At 43.8% G+C, this 18245-nt stretch overlaps 1 protein-coding gene across 3 annotated transcripts; it reads right to left on the reverse strand.

Annotated features, from left to right (window-relative positions):
- Positions 1 to 1839: 1839 nt before the first annotated feature.
- Positions 1840 to 15113, reverse strand: dse (dermatan sulfate epimerase). Of its 3 annotated transcripts, none has more exons than XM_028953445.1 (6): positions 14816 to 15113; positions 12910 to 13367; positions 10017 to 10270; positions 6580 to 6819; positions 5067 to 5274; positions 1840 to 3920 (listed from the first exon to the last, which is right to left on the reverse strand). In XM_028953445.1, the coding sequence occupies exons 1-6, from the start codon at positions 14819 to 14821 to the stop codon at positions 2270 to 2272; spliced, it is 2817 nt and encodes a 938-aa protein (XP_028809278.1). In that variant the 5' UTR covers positions 14822 to 15113; the 3' UTR covers positions 1840 to 2269. The 3 variants fall into 3 exon arrangements, with proteins under 3 accessions (XP_028809278.1, XP_028809277.1, XP_028809279.1); XM_028953444.1 differs by having other exon boundaries at positions 14704 to 15113; XM_028953446.1 differs by having other exon boundaries at positions 14700 to 15112.
- Positions 15114 to 18245: the final 3132 nt, after the last annotated feature.

The raw sequence follows: 18245 nt of genomic DNA on the forward strand, positions 1-18245 counted from the left end.
AAACGTCTCCGCGTCGCGCGACATAACGAATCGATTAGGAAATTCGTTGCCAACTCTTTTAGTAATTGATTTTTATCGATTTAATCGATTCGTTGTTGCAGCCCTAGTTATAACCATAAAAACAACCAAAGCCCATCAGCACAAAATGACAAAGTATGCTGGATACCACAAATCCAACATCATTGCTTTGGCCATAATCAACCAGTTTTCAACCCAATCTTCATGTAACTGCAAATTATCTCCATGACTTTTGCTGCCACCCTCGGCTCCGTTTTCATTGTTCCATGTTCCAGTGCCTCAGCAGCCCCATGGCTTGATTTTAAATGAATGTAAATACACAGTCAAAACATTTCTTCCATTTTAATCATGACTATAACAAATGCCCAGATCTGGTTACCGAGATCAAGCTGAATTTCATCACAATCATCTATCAAGATTGCACAAAAATTGAGCGTTTGCTGCTTCAGTCTTTTTGTCAGTTATTTTTGTGGTGTATTGAAGTATAATTACAAGCATTTTAAGGCTTTTATTTACAATTACATCAAGTTTATGCAAAGAGTCAATTTTTTTCCAAGACATCTGCAATGCGCCCTGGCATGCTGTCATTCCTTCATAATCAGTGCTTGGAGTTTGTCAGAATTTGTGGGTTTTTGTTTATCCACCCGTCTCTTTAGGATTGACCACAAGTTCTCAATTGTATTAAGGTCCGGGGAGTTTCCTGGCCATGGACCCAAAATTTGCTTTGTTCCCCGAGCCACTTTGTTATCACTTTGGCCTTATGGCACGGTGCTCCATCATGCTGGAAATCATGCTTCACCAAACTTCTCGCATGGTTGGGAGAAGTTGCTCAGATAGTGGGCATGAAGGTTAACCAGTTTGAATGACAGATACAGCTTTGAGGATGTTCCTGCAAGGTCTGGTCTCTATATAATTCCACCTGACTCATTTATTTATTTATTTGCTTATTTGTTTTTGTACATAATGTCTTGCTTCTGTATATTTTAGAAGGTAGAATTGTTGCAGAGTGTATTAATGGCTTTGTGTTGTCATACAATTTAATAAAAGAAATGTCCTGCGGTCTGATGTAGCCAGAAGGTGGCGCAGTGAGATGAACAGCATACATGCCTGTTTACAGTATTGTGAAATTTTTCTGTGAGTGTAATAGTGTAAAGTTGTCTGGCCATAGCATTAATATGTAAAATGGAAATATATGTAATGGGTTAGTAATTCACTTTGTACACAACAAAAGACCACAAGTTGCCATTATCCATCATTAATCATTTATTCTTCTTTTGTAGTCTGTGATTTTGGTTTTTATTTCCCAGTCCAAGATGACAACTCAGAAACATTCATCCCCCCCCAAAAGAGTTACACAGTACATCATAGAATTTGTTTTCCAAAGAGTATAAAACCACAAAGAAAATATATCTCAATTTAACATATATACATCCATATATATATATATATATATATATATATATATATATATATATATATATATATATATATATATATATATATATATATATATATATAGGGTGGGCCATTTATATTGATACACCTTAATAAAATGGGAATGGTTGGTGACATTGAACACATTTTATAAGTGGTCAGAAACCAAGCACACCATTGTTTTTCTTGTGAAATTACCAATAAATTTGATGTATCACACATGACCCTCTTCCTATTAAAAAAACAAAAGTTGGATCCAAGATGACCGACTTCAAAATGGCCACTATGGTCACCACCCATCTTGAAAAGTTTGTCCCCTCACATATACTAATGTGCCACAAACATGACGTTAATATCACCAACCATTCCCATTTTATTAAGGTGGATCCATATAAATGGCCCACCCTGTATATATATATATATATAGATCTTTTTTTTTTTTTTTTTAATGAAAATAAGACTTAACCCTTACTAGAGAGCAGAGGTGGACGACCTGATCCACAGTAGGCCACCACTGGGTTTGAAGGCCTTACAGCATCTCACCTAAACCTGCATTCACACTGGCCTGAGTGTGGATCCCTGCCAGTCCCCAATACTAATCACCAGATCTCTGCGCATTGGAGATCATAAAACCCAAAGCTCATACAGGCTTGTTTGCCAAAGCTCCACAGAAGCTTACGTTCTTTCTCAAAGGTGGTCCGGCTAAACTATCAATTCCTATTTGGAATTAATTCTTCCTAGACACCCATCAGGTTAATTGGCTCAGAATGAGATGCACAGTACAGGTTTCTTTTTGGTCATTAGGTAGGACGGTTGGTCAGCACTGTGCCTGGGAGCAGGAGGAGTACAGGCAGAGCAGGATGAAGCTGTCGATAAGGAGGATGCAGTAGAAGCACCTCTGGGTGTGCAGATTGTGGGATTTCTGGAGGCGCGTGAGCAGCAGGGCCAGGAGCAAGATGAAAAGCGCTATGTTCAGAATGAGGAACAGCCGGACGTATGAGGTTGTGCCGGAAGAATAGTCACTCTTGTCCGTGGCTGCCATGCGGATTTCCTTGAATTTGCGGCCCCTGACAAACGTGGCCTTTTTTCCTTCCTCTGGGGCATCATCGAACCCACGTTTCACCATTGCTTCACCATGGCTTTCCTTCTTCTCCATCTGATCAAAAATGTCTTCATTCATACTCGACTTTGCCACGTTGGCCTTCACAGGCTTCTTGGCCACAGCGAACATTTTGTGGACGGCCACCTCTGCCTTCTTCTTTTCGCCAGCCTTGCGCGAGTTGTCCACGCTCAGCAGCCGGGCCGAGATGTGCCTCTCCACCTGCTGGAAGACGGGCTCGATGTGCTGGAGGTTGTCCTCCACCACGTTGACATACTCCTCCACCTCCTCCACGTCCCGCTCCTTCACTCCCGCCTCCTTCTCGAAAACCACCTTCATGTCGTTAGTGAGCACCATGGCAAACAGCGGCTTGCCAGTCACCTCGCCGGTCAGCAGGTGAACGGTGTAGTTGAGGTTCCCGGTGGCGAGGTAGACGTCGACCCGCTCTTCGTCCCCCTGCAGCTGGAAGTTCTGCACCTCCACCCCCGGGCCGTGGAAGATGTAGGCCACCCTGGTGCGGGGATACCTCAGAGGCGTGGTAACATTGACACAGTTGGAGCCCTCGTACGGGTATCCTGCTGGATAGGCCTTGTACCCAATCACGGCCTTGGCACTCGTGCCTGCGTCGTCCATCCAGAACATATTGTACTGGTCCTGGCTGTTTTTAATGAAGGCCCCATAAATGTCACCTTTTCTAGTCTCACTGAAAGGCTTGTCTGTGTTGTGGAAGAAAGCGCTCATGCTTTTTGCCGGGCTGCCGCTGTCCAGGTGAACATGGTCCACCAGGAGTAGCAGCTGCGGGTGGAGAAGCAGCAGGTTCCTCTGAAAGCTCCTGATCTTCAGGTGCGTGCTGTAGGCCAAGCGGCCCTCCCCACGGACAAAGACCATGCCCTCCCTCTCCAGGGCGGCCTCCACCCTGCCGCGGCAGTCAGCGGCCGGCCCGTGCTTGTATTTCATCCACTTCGAGGTGCAGGCCTCCGTCAGCTGACCCTCCCAGGGTTTAAAGCAACTATCTGAGGCCGAGGGCGAGAACATGGCCACGTTGTTCAGAAAGGTGTATTTGGGTCCGTAGAGCGCCTCGGTGATGAAGGGCACGCCGTTTGGTGCGAAAGTAAAGGAGTTTTGGTCAGGGTGCTCATGGCCAGCATTGAAGTTCCGCCACCCTTTAATCCACTCATCGTATTTGTTCTGGTGGACGATGTCGAAAATGGCACGTCCTCCCAGCTTCCCGGACTTGAAGGAGAGAAAGGTGTTATTGGATCCGGCCAATAGTGCACCTCCGTACGTCACAACGCCCCAGTCCTCGAAATAGTGTAGTCTGGAGGTACCGAAATCTGGAGGAGGTGTTGGAGTTAAGCTTGAATCGTACCTGGAAAACAGAAAATTTGTCATTAACAATTGCACCAAGGTATAAAAACTGAACTGTACAAAATACTTGTTTGGACTGGGAATATTTTTCCTATGGCTTTAAGAATCAGTGCACTATTCACATTGCAGTTACATCTGGGTGTGCAACAAGGGAAAACGAGATATATATATTAACGACTGTTTTTGCAGTAAATGCACTGCAAAAAGTTGGGGGAAGGCATTCCATAACTGCATGGAAACCATTTTAATGGACATCTATAAATGTAAAATCGCTGTGGAAATGTATACTTTATAGCGATGATGTTGCTTGCTCTTGAAATATTCTATTTACCTTGATTAGCTTTTAGGTGATTAGCTGCTAGTGTAAATGGTTTAGTTATGGTTGCCCATGTTTGATTCTCTACTCATTTGCTGCAGTTTCACATACTGGCTGCAAGATTGAGGTTGAGGTATTTATTGCACATTTAAATATCTGTCCAATGTAGTGTCTGAATTTCACCTTCAGAAGCAAATAGAAGAAACATCTATGGTAGGTGGTAGTGGCTTAGTGGGTAACACACTCGCCTATAAACCAAAACACCAGGTTCAAACCTCACTTACTACCATCGTGTCCCTGAACAAGACACTTAACCCTGAGTGTCTCCAGGAGCTGTCCCTGTTACTACAGTGGTAGTGGGGCAGTGGTAAGGAAATGAACCTGTAATCAGAAAGTTGGCGAATCCCAATCCGCTGAGGTGCCACTGAGCAAAGCACCGTCCCCACACACTGGTCCCCGGGCGCCTGTCATGGCTACCAAGGCTACCATTGCTCACCAAGGGTGATGGTTAAATGCAGAGGACACATTTCATTGTGTCACCATGTGCTGTGTATCACAATGGCAATCACTTCACTTTCACTATGTGTCGCTCTGAATGAGGGCATCTGATAAATTCTGTATGTCAACGTAAGAGCATTGGCCCACCAGGTGGCGCCATTTCATTGCTTTTGTACTGTGTATGTTAATCATGTCCACCTGCATCTAGTTACATGGTTCCTCAGGTGTGTCTTAAATATTCCTGTTCTGTCTCCAGTCCTTCTTACTCGTCTGAGCAAGATACCTGTTCTGTTGTGCACATGCCTAATCTGTGACGTGACAGAAGCTTCTCACCAAATGAACTCAGTGTGCAGGGTGCACCACTTCTGTCCTTTCGCAGCCTGTCCCGGTCCTTCGACCACACGGTTCTGCTGGATCATGTTTGCCAGCCAGTTGCCAGTGCCGTTCCTCAAGATGTAGCGATCCATGAAGACAAGCTGGCTTTCGGGGCCGTAGAACCAGTTGTAGTTTGAGTCTGCAATTCCAACGCTCCTCTGAAAACCTGAAGAGAAACCATACAGTCTGTGAGGTATGGTAGTGGGTAAGACCCTCGTCTATGAACCAGAAGAACCAGAAGACCCAGGCTCAAATCTCACTTAATCCCACATTGTGTCCCTAAGCAAGACACTTAACCCTAAGTTGCTCCAGGGGGGGACTGTCCCTGTAACTACTGACTATAAGTCGCTCTGGATAAGGACGTCTGATAAATGCCCTAAATGTGAGGAACCCTCTGTAATTCAAAAAAGACGTTCAAGGCATCAAACTAATGGGACCACAGCTGTGAATGGGATAGTTTGTCAAAATTGTCAAAAAGCATTTTTTGCATGTGAAATTCTCCAGTAATATATTCCAAGAACTTAGAATATCATTTCAGAAACTATAGCAAAACACATCAGGTATTGCCTTGCATTGATTGGAATACTAGCTGTTTCAGGAAATATTGAAGAGCACAGCAACAGGCAGTGTCTTGTTGGAGATTATGTCATAAGCAACAAATTAAAGGAAATGATCTGGCCTGATTGGTAAGAAGACGTATACCAGAAACTTGGTGAAGGAAATGTCTGGCGTCAACTGTCAGCCATGAAAAGGGTGTTGACGTATGATAACTGTGGGGAAAAAGTTAGGCTTACTCATAACCTCCGGTAAGTGCTCGGTGGGCGTTGGCTAGATTGCATGACTTTTGAGCAATGGTATTTAAGATGGTATTTACACGTCTGTGAAAATTCTCAGTCATCCAGGTGAACTTGTCTGTAAGGTGAGTCATGGCAACTGGAGGTAGGAGCCTTAAAGAAAGAAAGTCCAGTTGCCAAGACTCAACTTTCAGACATGGTATTTACACTCAATTTAAAGTGCCCGTCATGTTGGCAATACTGGCTCTAAAGTGCCACATCACCATGTACAACGACTGCATCACCGACAACGACTGCATAAAAGGTGGCTGGGGAGCAGTGTGTGGGGACGGTACCGTTCCTGTTTGGGGTTCGAACCTGCGACCCTTTGGTTACGAGTCCTCTTCCTTATCCGCTAGGCCATCATTGTCCTCCTCTTTTGGTTATTACCAGTCTGGATACACCTTCGGTTCAAGTTGGAAATACTGGCTCTAAAGGGCCACATCACGGTCTAAGTTTATCATAACAAACATGGCCTTGGAACGGGTGGCCTGGTGTGTAATACGAGCAGGATCACGGATTCTAGGACCTTCTCCAGGCTCTGCAGCGTCCAAGCTGATGTGCAAATTCATGATTCATATCTTACCGCAGGTGAACAGTGCACACAGAATGGCTTTGTACAATGACTGTGGTTTTACCTGGAAGCAGAGTCCTGTATAAGAAAGCGAAGTGCCTGTGGATCCACGGGTGGTCAAAATGGCCGATGGCGAAGTGGCGCTGGACCAGGAACATGTACTGGAAGAGGGATCGAGTAGTGTAGGTCCCGTATGCCACGCCTTCGTATAGCGACCCATCAGTCACGTCCTGGAGGAGGACCATGGATTTCTCCATGATGTCAAGAACCTTTTTGGTCCACTTGTAGGCATCCTGCAGGTATCCTGTGGTCAATGAGAAACATTGAATAATATGAGCTAAGTGGAGTTTTATATATATATATATATATATATATATATATATATATATATATATATATATATATATATATATATATATATATATATATATATATATATATATATATATATATATATATATATATATATATAAAAAGTACATATACATAGAAAACAAGGGTTCATTCAGAGAGCTGCTTTGGGTGGGCCACTGTTTCCATGAAGGAATTACACCGGCCGTTCCAGGGCAAAAAAACCCCACTTCATGAAGAGCACAACACGCTGCAAACTCCGAGCCTTCTTCTGCCGTTCCCAGTCTGTGCACGCCGCCGCCTACCATCGAAAAGAAGTCGGCACTCAGTCAGCATGGATTCATTATGCGTGGGGCCGCGCCTGGAGTTCATGAGCAGACCCGTAACCGGCCGTTGTTTTCATTTAAGCCGTGGAACCACTTCAATCACGCTGGACGGATTTTTTTTTTTATCTGGGATGTACAGGAACCAGCTGCACATAAAAGACAAAATGCTGACACCATGCAGGTCTACACAAATATTTGCCTTTTTGGGGGGCATTGGACATGTATGGTCAGGCCGTGAAGAAAGACGTTCATGGATTTTCCGAAGAGATCCGCGGCCCCGTACACGCAACAAGGCACAGAATGGCTTCACTCTACATTTCCCTATAAAACTGTAAACTTGTACACAGTAGAGGTGCGAAAAGGCAAGATGTGACATGCAGGACACATTTCACCACCGTAGTCATACAACAGATTTCACCAACCGATTTGGAAATGTATTACATTAATTAAAACAATAAAAGGTCAAGTAAGGCACGTTATAGGCTCGTCTTTATTTCCTATTAAGCCATGTACTCTACTGAGATGTCATTTTAGATGTCATTGTAATTCTTTGCACAACATTATTATGTTTTATTTTCCAGGTTCACAAAGCGAAAAGGGGGAGGGGCTAATGAGAGAATCCGCCTCAGAAGTCACTAGGTTCACGCTGCCAGACAGTAATGAGCTTCCAATCTCACCTAATGACCAGTGGATGGGATAGAGCCATAATCCAGCTGAGGGCTTCACCCGAAGTGGCAAGGGTCACGTCTCAGCAATTTTCCACCGAGTGCCTAAAGGCCACTTCGGGCCAAAGTAACTTGAGACTTTAAAAAAAAAAAAATTGCGGGAAAGGACGTCATACGCAGTAACTGGGAAATGAAAAGCCGAGCATCAGCAGTACGTTAAGGTTGTGCAACATCCTCAGAATGGAAATGTTTAAGCGACTGTGTTCTTTTTTAAAAACCAGGAAGTCCCTGCAAAATGGAAATTAAGCGCAAGCGTGTCGAGTGCTGACTTGCAGACACCTGCGACAAGAATGCACTTATCCTTTCAACCAAAGACCTCTGATGCCGTCATCTGATCCCAACACCCCCCGTCTGCAAAAAGCAACGGTGGCCAGACACAACAAATTTCTGGTGTTTTCCACGCGGAGCTAAAAGGAACGAACGTAAGATGCACAGCATGACAACCTTCAGCTTCAATAGCGCTTCGGTGTTGCCTGTCATGTTCTCCAGATACAGAGTAAGAATTCTCTAATCATTAACAGTTTCTTCTTGCCTCCTGGCTCGAGGGCGAAGGTCCAGTGGCACGGCTCCAATCTACCCAAAAGTACGGACCAAATCCCAGCATGCAATGCTAGGCCAGGCTGTGAGAGAAAGCACTGCCACCACATGAACCTTCATGAGCCTGTTGTTTTTCGCAAATTCTGCCCTTTTGTACAAGACGCGCTTCCTCGGAACACCAAGCATCCGCAGATCTTTGCTTTTTTTCAGTCACAGCACATTCTGATCACGTGACCAGACCAAGGACGGTTTTTTTTTGTTTTTTTTGAGAGAGAACTTCTCCACTGCAGAAACAATTAAGGGGGAATAAGTGTGGCGACGGAGAGTGACCTCGGACTGACTCAGCCTGAAGAATCCCAGTCAGGAATGCTGCCTCCCTCAAGGGAGGGGGGCTGGCCGGCCCTCCGTTTAAGGCGCTGACTTAACTAAAGTAATATGCATGGAAAGGAGCGGTGCTGCAGAATGAGGGTCTAATGAGATTTAGCCCTTTTCATGGACATTTGTACAATCCCAACCACGGCCGGGCGGGTAAAACCACGCCAGTTGTGCCTGAGGTGTTGTGCAGTATTACTGATTACTGCACTGCAAGAAAAGAAACATACAGTACAGGCCACAAGTTTGGACACGCCTTCTCATTCAATGTGTTTTCTTAATTTTCAGGACCATTTACGTTGGTAGATTCTCACTGAAGGCACTGAGTTCCCAGAGGTGTTTAGCACTTGTTGGTCCAGCTCACCCTAAACCATCTGGACTGGGTTCAGGTCCGGTGACTGTGGAGGCCAGGTCTGCACTTTTTGTTAAGTACATAACTCCACATGTGTTCATTGATAGTTTTGGTGCCTTCAGTGAGAATCTACCAACGTAAATGGTCATGAAGATAATGAAAACACGTTGAATGAGAAGGTGTCCAAACTTTTGGCCTGTACTGTATACATTTTTAATCCATACAGTCCACAAATTTAAATTATAAGATTAGTATAAAATGAGTGATCATTTAAAATGAGCTCCGTGATCAGTGAGCTAAATCTATCAGTGACTTTTTTAACATAAATTAAAATAAAAAGCACCGTCTGCAGTTTTTTTAACGTTACATACGCACACATATATAATGCTGAACTGAATATATATATATATATATATATATATATATATATATATATATATATATATATATATATATATATATATATATATATATATATATATATAAATGCAGTTCAGTATTTAACTACAAATTATAATGCACTACACATACTACACAATTCTGAGAACGACACAGATTTAAAACCTCTCAATTCAACATGGAGTCAAAGTACTCAAAGTTATCATAATAAACATGTAGATGCAACATGTAACCTTTAAGTAGATTTTTCACATGCCTACCACACTGAAAGATATTTATGAAATAACATTCTGTCTAACAAAGGTTACCAGCCATGGGCTTGTATGTTTGTATTTACTGAAAATAAATAATGTGAGATTTGTATGAAATTCACATATGACAATATATATAGACTCGATGCAGATTAGATATAGATATCTCACCCTAGGTATAGACTCACCCTGGTTCATGAGCACGAGGCAGCCAGTGAGAAGGGCCACACAGTTTGTGGGTTGGTGGTTGTGCAGGTATTGGAAGCCCCAGCCCCGGTTGAAGGACTTCTCGTACATGTACTGCGAGACGTTGCCGATCACGTGGAGGAAGCGCTCCTGCTGCGATTTGCTCAGGTACTCGTGCAGGAAGTCGTACGCCGTGGCAAAGCCCACCAAAGAGTGGGCCATTGGGACCTCATCCCATGGTGCATCTTTCACCAGCCTGGAAAGAGGAAGTGCGGGTCACCAACAGACTCAAAGGGCCTATTATCCTCCGGGTTCATTCTAACGTTTTTACGTATGGAAGCTGTTATTTTTGCACATTTTACATCCCTCAGGTCATTAAGAATTTTCTGAACACCTCGGTTGGAGAGTGCAGCTTGTTGTTCCTCTTTCAGCAACCGAGGAGATAAGGATCTCATCACACTGCCTTCCGGCTCCATTTCCTCCTCGTAACATCGAGAGGTGACAACTCCTCAGCTTTACAGGAAGACACCCGAAAAAAGGTTCTCTGGTTCTCGCCCCTCGGTACCTGTTACTCATCTTTAAAATGAAGGTGTCAGCGCTTCCTACACCGTAGGCGTCCTACACGGGTTCTCTTCCGCGGCGTAGCGAGAACATGTAATTGGAGGCCAGCGGTACCACAGCTGACCGACTTTCCCCGCCGCTTTTAAGAGGTTCGGAGACCGTGAGATAAGTGCGGGCAAGAGGAGAGCCTCACATTACGCCTTGGCCAAGCAAGGAAACACATGTTTGGTGGATTTGGATTTTTCCACATTGACCAAGCCAGTAAATTTCAATGGTGTCGACCAAGTTTTTTAGGCTTCATGTTTTTGCATTTTGTTACACAAAAAGAGGCGCATCTGGCAATTTTTAGTTTGATGCTACAAAGCAATCGCGAGCTAAAAGAAGAAACAAGACATTTCTAGAATGCCAGTCCCTGGAGGCCAGGTCTGGCCGAGCTCCACCAGACCTTCGGCCCAGATGACTTAGACTCCTCCTCTGATTCATTCTCTTGGCAGAGTCTTTCCAGCAGGGCAGGGAACAGCCCGGACACCGCATGAAGGACGTTCACAAAGCACGATTGTGCTACTGACTCGCTTGTTCTTGACGGTCTGAGCTCGGAGGAAGTCCTGAGCAACGTCTTCACACAACAGTTGTCACCTCCCTCCTCTGGTTAAATGCACAGCCGGGCTTTGCCGGTGCCCGAGGGACGCCCGACCTCGGGCAGCAGCGGGGCACTCAGCTCACATCTGACCGTCTAATTTCCTTCCAACAGGGGCACGTTCGGCAGCTGCTGAACGTATTTCCTGGACTGCAGGACCACCGGACCAAGCCACGCCCCTCAATGTATAAGCTGAACAACAGCCTTCAAGACCATAGATAAAGATTCAAGCATGTGCACTCTAGTCTTATTGGAAGCATCAAGAGATTTCTGCGCCTCTCTCTTTACTCTCAAACTCATTGTTCGACAAAGAACCAGTAAAACCCTGAACTGAATGTGATGAAGAGTGGGTTTTTTTGTTTTTTTTAAGCTTTTTTTAAGCTAGGACAGAGAATTTTGAAGTGGCAAGAGCGAATGAGTATAGCATGTGCCAAGCCGAGCTGTTCTGTACCGACTCGGCAATAAAGCAGGAACTACAGGACCCCAAGGTCATTCCCAAAGTTCGTTTTTGGGATCAACACGTCTCTGCCATCTTCAAATACATATTCCATATGTGCACAGATTTTTTATTTATTTATTTTTTGCATCATATTGCAACATTCATTCTCATTCGGAATTCTGAACAGGAGCCGAATAGACAATAGATTGCTAGAAAGCAGAAAAGTGTGCGTGGGTGATGTAAGATAAAGAGCTTTGTAAAACATGAAACCCGCACAAATGTTGTATTGGCCCAACCAGAATATCAACATGCTGTCCAATGCCTTTCAGCGCTTACAAAGACCCAAAAAACAGGTTCTTGCTCCTGTCAGTGATTTAGATGGTTTCATTTGAAACACAATAAAGAATCCTTTCCAAGTAAACGCATTTTCTCTTCTTTACCACTGCATAAAAGACGTTTACTTAGTGAATTTTTGCGCAAGCGGAATGAATGGACTGTTTTACTAACAGCAGGTAGTCCAGACCTTGATGAAGAACGATGTCCGAGGTTTGTATGTAAAGAGCATGTTCGTGTAAAGCTGTGACACTCCCATGCCTTACAATGACTAGAAAATGTATTACTGACTGTAGACGGATGTCTTGTCTGCAAACAGAGCTCCTAATAAAGGAGACAATGTAGACAACCTGGCTGTTTCAACGACTCGACCTTTTGGTAGAAACTAGAGATGGGCGATATGGCGAAAAAAAAATTAACACAATATGCACAATACATCCACATTGAATGATTGGATTTTTACAACAAATTTTTGTCACGTTTTTTTCTGATATTGTCAGACTGAAACTGAAGACACCAGAAATTGTAATTGACCTATACAATTATGAACATACAACATCATGACTATCGCTGCTCTCCTCAGCTCAATCTACTCTTCAATCACTCTTACGCAAGTTCACCACAGAGATGAAGATGATTTTTATCACGATCATTGAATGAGATTGTGTAATTGCCCAGCAAAAGCGGAACAGTGTCTTCTAAGGCATAGTAGCGTAAATGAGAACTTAACTAAATCATAACTTAAGTTATGATGAGGAGTTATCAAGTTTTTTCAGGGGGTCAAGATTCGTACAAGGAAGCCCCAATGATGACAATGGACCTCGGAAACTCCTAAGCCACCGAGGCACTGGGATCCTTTCAGGTTGAATCAGATGAAATTTAGCTAGAAGAAGAACCGTAAGAGGGAAGGAATGAAAATACGCACCAACTCGGTTGAGCTGCCATCCGTTCCATGTAATCCTTGACGAACTCCAGGGCCCCGGCGCGGTGTGGGTAGAGCACACTGAACATCGAGAACACGCCAAGGTTATTCCCATACACCTCGTTCCAGCGGGCACTGAACTCGGCAGGGCTCCAGGGAGGTAGGTAGTCCTCCGGGTTCTCCAGCATGGCCTCTCCAGCCTCTCGGATGCGGCTGGCGATGCCCTGGTGCGTCTCCGCCGCTGCCCGCTGTAGCTGCTCCACCTCGTCATGGCTGAAGTAAAGCATGGGGTGCCCATTGTAGTTTCCCCCCATGAATGGGATCCCCCCACTGGGGTCCACCTCTCCAGGAACCAAGGCGAGCTGGGTCCACAGCAGACTTATGAAGAACACTGTGGGGGCCCCGCGGGTGTAAGTCCTCATCCTGGCATCAGAGATGGCACTGTGGCATTTCCAAGGGACCTTGGCCGAGTTGAGAGACAAGAGAAGATCATTTCTCATCATTTCTGAACATGTTCAACTTTGTGAGGTTTTTCCACCAGTGAAGCATCTGAGAAGTTCCAGAACTTCCGGAACTTCTAGAATAAGAGAAGACAAAGGAATGCAGCAGAAAGAAGTGCTCTGGACAGGGCGCCTCCGTTCTCGTTACCTGCACTGTTTTTGTCTCTCCAGAGTCCAAAAAATGAAGAAAGAAAGAGTGAAGCGGAGGAATGATAGAAACTTGCCAAATTCCATTGTACAGTATTGAGGGGCAGGGCTTCGTAACCACGCTAAGCCCTAAAAACTAACAGCAACTCCCCATCACTGCCAAATGGAAGGTCGTTTGGTAGCCTTTTATGAGCCGTCTAGACTCCGGGTCCGGTCATACGTCTTTTACGGTCTGGTTCTCGTTTGTTTTCTGAGCCTTTTGTCATCGCTTTACGTAAAAAAAAAAAAAAAAGTGTCATAACCGCAGGACTTCAGGCTGACTTGATTTGACATATCCCGTGTGCAGATAAAAAGAAGCAGAAGAGAAGAAGAACGTTTTGGGAAAGCCACATCTGACCTTTGACCTGTCACATTCCTTCCTGCAGGATACGCAGATAAATAGACCACCTTCGACTGACTAAGGCTGGCTAGGCGGGAGCTTGGTTAATATATGCGTTAAAAAGAGCGTTTTCTTTAAAGCTTAAAACATTTTTTAAATGTTTCTGTGTGTGAATAGCGCAACTCAAGCCGTGACCTTTAACATAAGCTCTGTTGAAATGTGCTCGAGGTAGATTAACTGGCCAAAAGCATATATCTATGTTACTTCCAGCATTTTTGCTATGGTATATTGTGTATTAATAATAACTTCTCATAACTGGAGAAGGTGTGAGTTTGAACCAACAAGTACAGGGAACTGACCTCCGACACACGCGCACTTCCACAACTGAGCACAAATGACAAATCTGTCCACGGGGCCCATCTCACATTACCATGTTCTGCTCTGCATTCTAACAATTTACGGTGCCAAGCATGGTGCCAATATGAATGAATGTCATTTCTTCCAGCTCAGATGGGTTCTTTATGCCTTCACACAGTACCTTTACGTTTCCTTCATGGAGAAAAGCCGACAAAACCCACATAAAGCTATTTTCCCAACACTTACTTCGAATATTACGAACGAAATGGTACTTTTTTATTTATTATTATTATTTGAAGGAAATGGACTAATTAATATTAATTTAATTGAACCATTTTATTGTATCATATATAAAACCCCTTTATTCGACGAGAGTAAATAGCTGTATCGTAATAAAAACGGTACTGTACTTGCAGTCATGGACACGAAGAAGCCGCGTAGAAACCCCGCGACGGCCGGACGCAGAGTCCTCGCAGCCTCATCTGGCCGGTCGGGTGACTCGCAGCGACACACGCCCGATCTTCACCTGCATTCACCGCCGATCCCGCCGCGCTCCGCCCGCGCCTCCCCACCGACTCCCGTCCGTCGCCATCGTGCGCAACTTCCCGCGGGTCCAACCGGCCGCGTCCCCACTCCGCGAGTGGAGAGGAGAGGAGAGGAGAAGAGAAGAGAGGGGAGGGTCGGGGCTCTCGCAAGGGGAGGAGTGGGGAGGTGGGAGCGAATTAAAGGGGTACGGAGAGGGGACGTCAGGCCTCGCCGTGTGCGTAAAGATCAACGTTTTCCAAATGCGCACAGACATGTTAGATTTCACTCTCGTTCCGAATTCGTAGATTGAATCCCGAATAAACGATGTAATCAACATGCTGTCCAGAACCCCGAAACGGGTTCTGCTCGGATTTTTTTTTAGATGATTTCATCTTAACCCATGTGTCTTCCTCCCGTTTACTACGCATCTATTGTCCTCCTGGTGACGTTTTACTCGGTGTGTTTGCTTATACACACACTTGTTTCTAAAATATTACCAGATGATGTTTTACACTTTTTTACATTTATGGTATTATTGCGTTATTTTCACTATGGTTATCGATGTATCCCGCTGGACTTCCGTGACCAGGCTGGTAGAGGATGGTGTTCAGACGCCTATGAACCAAAAGACCCAGGTTCAATTCCCACTTACTACCATTGTGTCCCTGAGCAAGACACTTAACCCTGAGTGTCTCCAGGGGGGACTGTCCCTGTAACTACTGATTGTAAGTCGCTCTGGATAAGGGTGTCTGGTAAATGCTGTAAATGTACCCACTTATCCTACCTGTAGGAGGGCAACCAGAGGGCATAGACTGCTGACAACAATGGTGGCATGAAAAATGGCCCTCCCATAGGCTTTGATGTAGCCTCTTTACTGGATTGGACTTCTGGTCGTCAACACAAACTCAATGGCCTTCCTTGTTTGTCATTTCCACATGTATTTTTTCCATTAATTAGTGTTACAAAAATTTTAAATGCCAAAAATTAGCACTATTCTATTAGCACTTGAGGGCTCCTCTCCCTCCCTGCACCCAACATATACCATCAATCATTTGGAGGACCAAAGAATACTTCCATCTCTGGATTGGAAAAAAATGTTCAACTTCATCAGGCTCCTCTTCATCACTCGAATCCTCGATTCCAGTTGTAATAAAGTCTTCATCATTTTCAGTGAAGTTGCCTACCTCTGACACTCCTTCCTCATCTATATAGATATATATTTTTTCACAAATAGCATAGTCTGGAATCCATAAGAATTTAAAACTAGGTTTAAAAAATATGGAGGAGTTGAGGCTACGCCCACTTCTCTGCAACATAATGGTGGTAAATGGTAAAGCATTCTTCATCAATTTTAGCAACTTATCTATATCTATTACTGACTAGCATAATCATAACCGATGGAGCGGGAAAACCATCAATGCAATTCAATTCAGCTTATAAAATGATAAAAGGCATGGAAAAGTGTCATCCAACGTTTGACCAATCAGAAACTATAAAAAAAAAATTGTATATTGGTATAACATGAGTAAAGTGGTTACAATTTTTTAAAAACAGACAATAGAGGAAAAAATAGAGGAAAAAATAGAGGTCTTAGCTGATATGACCAGTGTGAAAAGATGCCTAAAGATGGTCAAACTGGCAGGTCACAACCATTGTAACCAAGCAATCACCTTGCTAATACCAGCAGGGATCTGTATTGATAAGATAAGAAGTTCTCATGCTATTTGTTGACTCAATTTTATATTTCATTGTAAGAAATTATCTTCAGTCCGGATTACACCAAATACAATCCTGCATATTTGTGTTCATGGGACTTAACCCACAGTCAACAAATTCACAAATGTGGTTTTGAGCACAGTGGGACTTGCCGTTATCTAAAAAAAACAGTAAACTCTGAAATTACTGTTGCCATATTGAACAAATCTTGCAATCCCCAGAACTGCGGTGAGATGCTCCTTCGAGCAAAGTTGTACACGTTTCCTATTATTATTGTTCATTGTTATTTGGAGAGTGAAAGTTGACATTTCGCTCCAACCACAAGTTTGTGGGGGTTTTTTTGAATATTGGTCCCACGTGTAGAACGTACAAGTAGAAATGCTCTGAATAATACGAAAAAACTATTAACGCTTTATTCTTGAACTTAGTTGATGCATGATGTAATTACCAATGAGTTTAGTTTCTAAAAACACACTGTTTAAAGAATTAAATATAATTTGTATGTATACATTTGCACCCTTCAAAAAATGTGCTAGGTTCTTTTTGATTTTTCATGCAAACTTATTAAATGGTTATATTAATATGAAATATCATGTCAGCTAAAATAGTGTGCTGAGTGAATCAGCACGGATTGATTCACAAACTGTTCGAAATGTGGTTTGAATGCATGCTCTGGGGTTTTCTGCACAACTGAAAAGCACAAATTTGTGTAATGGGCCCATAGTGCGCGCGCACGCACACACACACACACACACACACACACACACACACTTGCATGCTCCATATAATATACCCCTCCAGATTCATCCCACCATCTAAGGGCATGCACTCTAGGTGAATTGGTAATGGATTTGTTTTGTAGGTGTCTGTGTGTGTGTGAGTAAGCCCTGTGGCGGGCTGGCACCCAACCCTGGGCAGTGGTGGCCTAGCGGTTAAGGAAGCGGCCCCGTAAACAGAAGGTTGCCAGTTCGAATCCCGGACCGCCAAGGTGCCACTGAGGTGCCACTGAGCAAAGCACAGTCCCCACACACTGCTCCCCGGGCGCCTGTCATGGTGCCCACTGCTCACACAGGGTGATGGGTTAAATGCAGAGGACAAATTTCACAGTGTGCACCGTGTGCTGTGCTGCTGTGATTGTCACATGTGACAATCACTTCACTTTACAAACCCTGAGCGAGTCCCCACACGGCACCCAGTGTCCTGGTGTGGATATGGAAAGAGAGCGAGAGAGTTAAAAAGAGACAATGGAATATAACCTATGTAAAGATTGCATTCTTTTTTTTTTTTTTTTTTTTTTTTAACTCTAATTAATAAATGATTTTGAACAACTGTGGCCAGTTCCAATTTTCCATGCTTTAACTGAATCCTCCATCAACAGAAAGAGATTACTCCAAAATCTCATACACATGCATCTTAAATAATTAACGAACGAGGTAATCGCTAATATGATAGATTAAGAAACAAGTTAGAAGATGGTGAAGCTCATCAACATCATAACCAATTGTTCTTTTATTACAGCTTAAAACATATATTGTAATTCATAGTAGCTGTATAAATATTTCAAACTATATTTTAAGGTACAGTTTGTGACACTGAACCATGGTAACTTAAAGTATGACAGTTTTCACTTTAAACCCGAAAAAACATCAAATAGACATTTTTTTGTATTACCTTCATAGAAAACAAATGGTGGAAGTTGCTGTATTAATCACGTC

This window comes from Denticeps clupeoides, chromosome 14 (genome assembly GCF_900700375.1).
Source record: "Denticeps clupeoides chromosome 14, fDenClu1.1, whole genome shotgun sequence".
Taxonomy (NCBI): domain Eukaryota; kingdom Metazoa; phylum Chordata; class Actinopteri; order Clupeiformes; family Denticipitidae; genus Denticeps; species Denticeps clupeoides.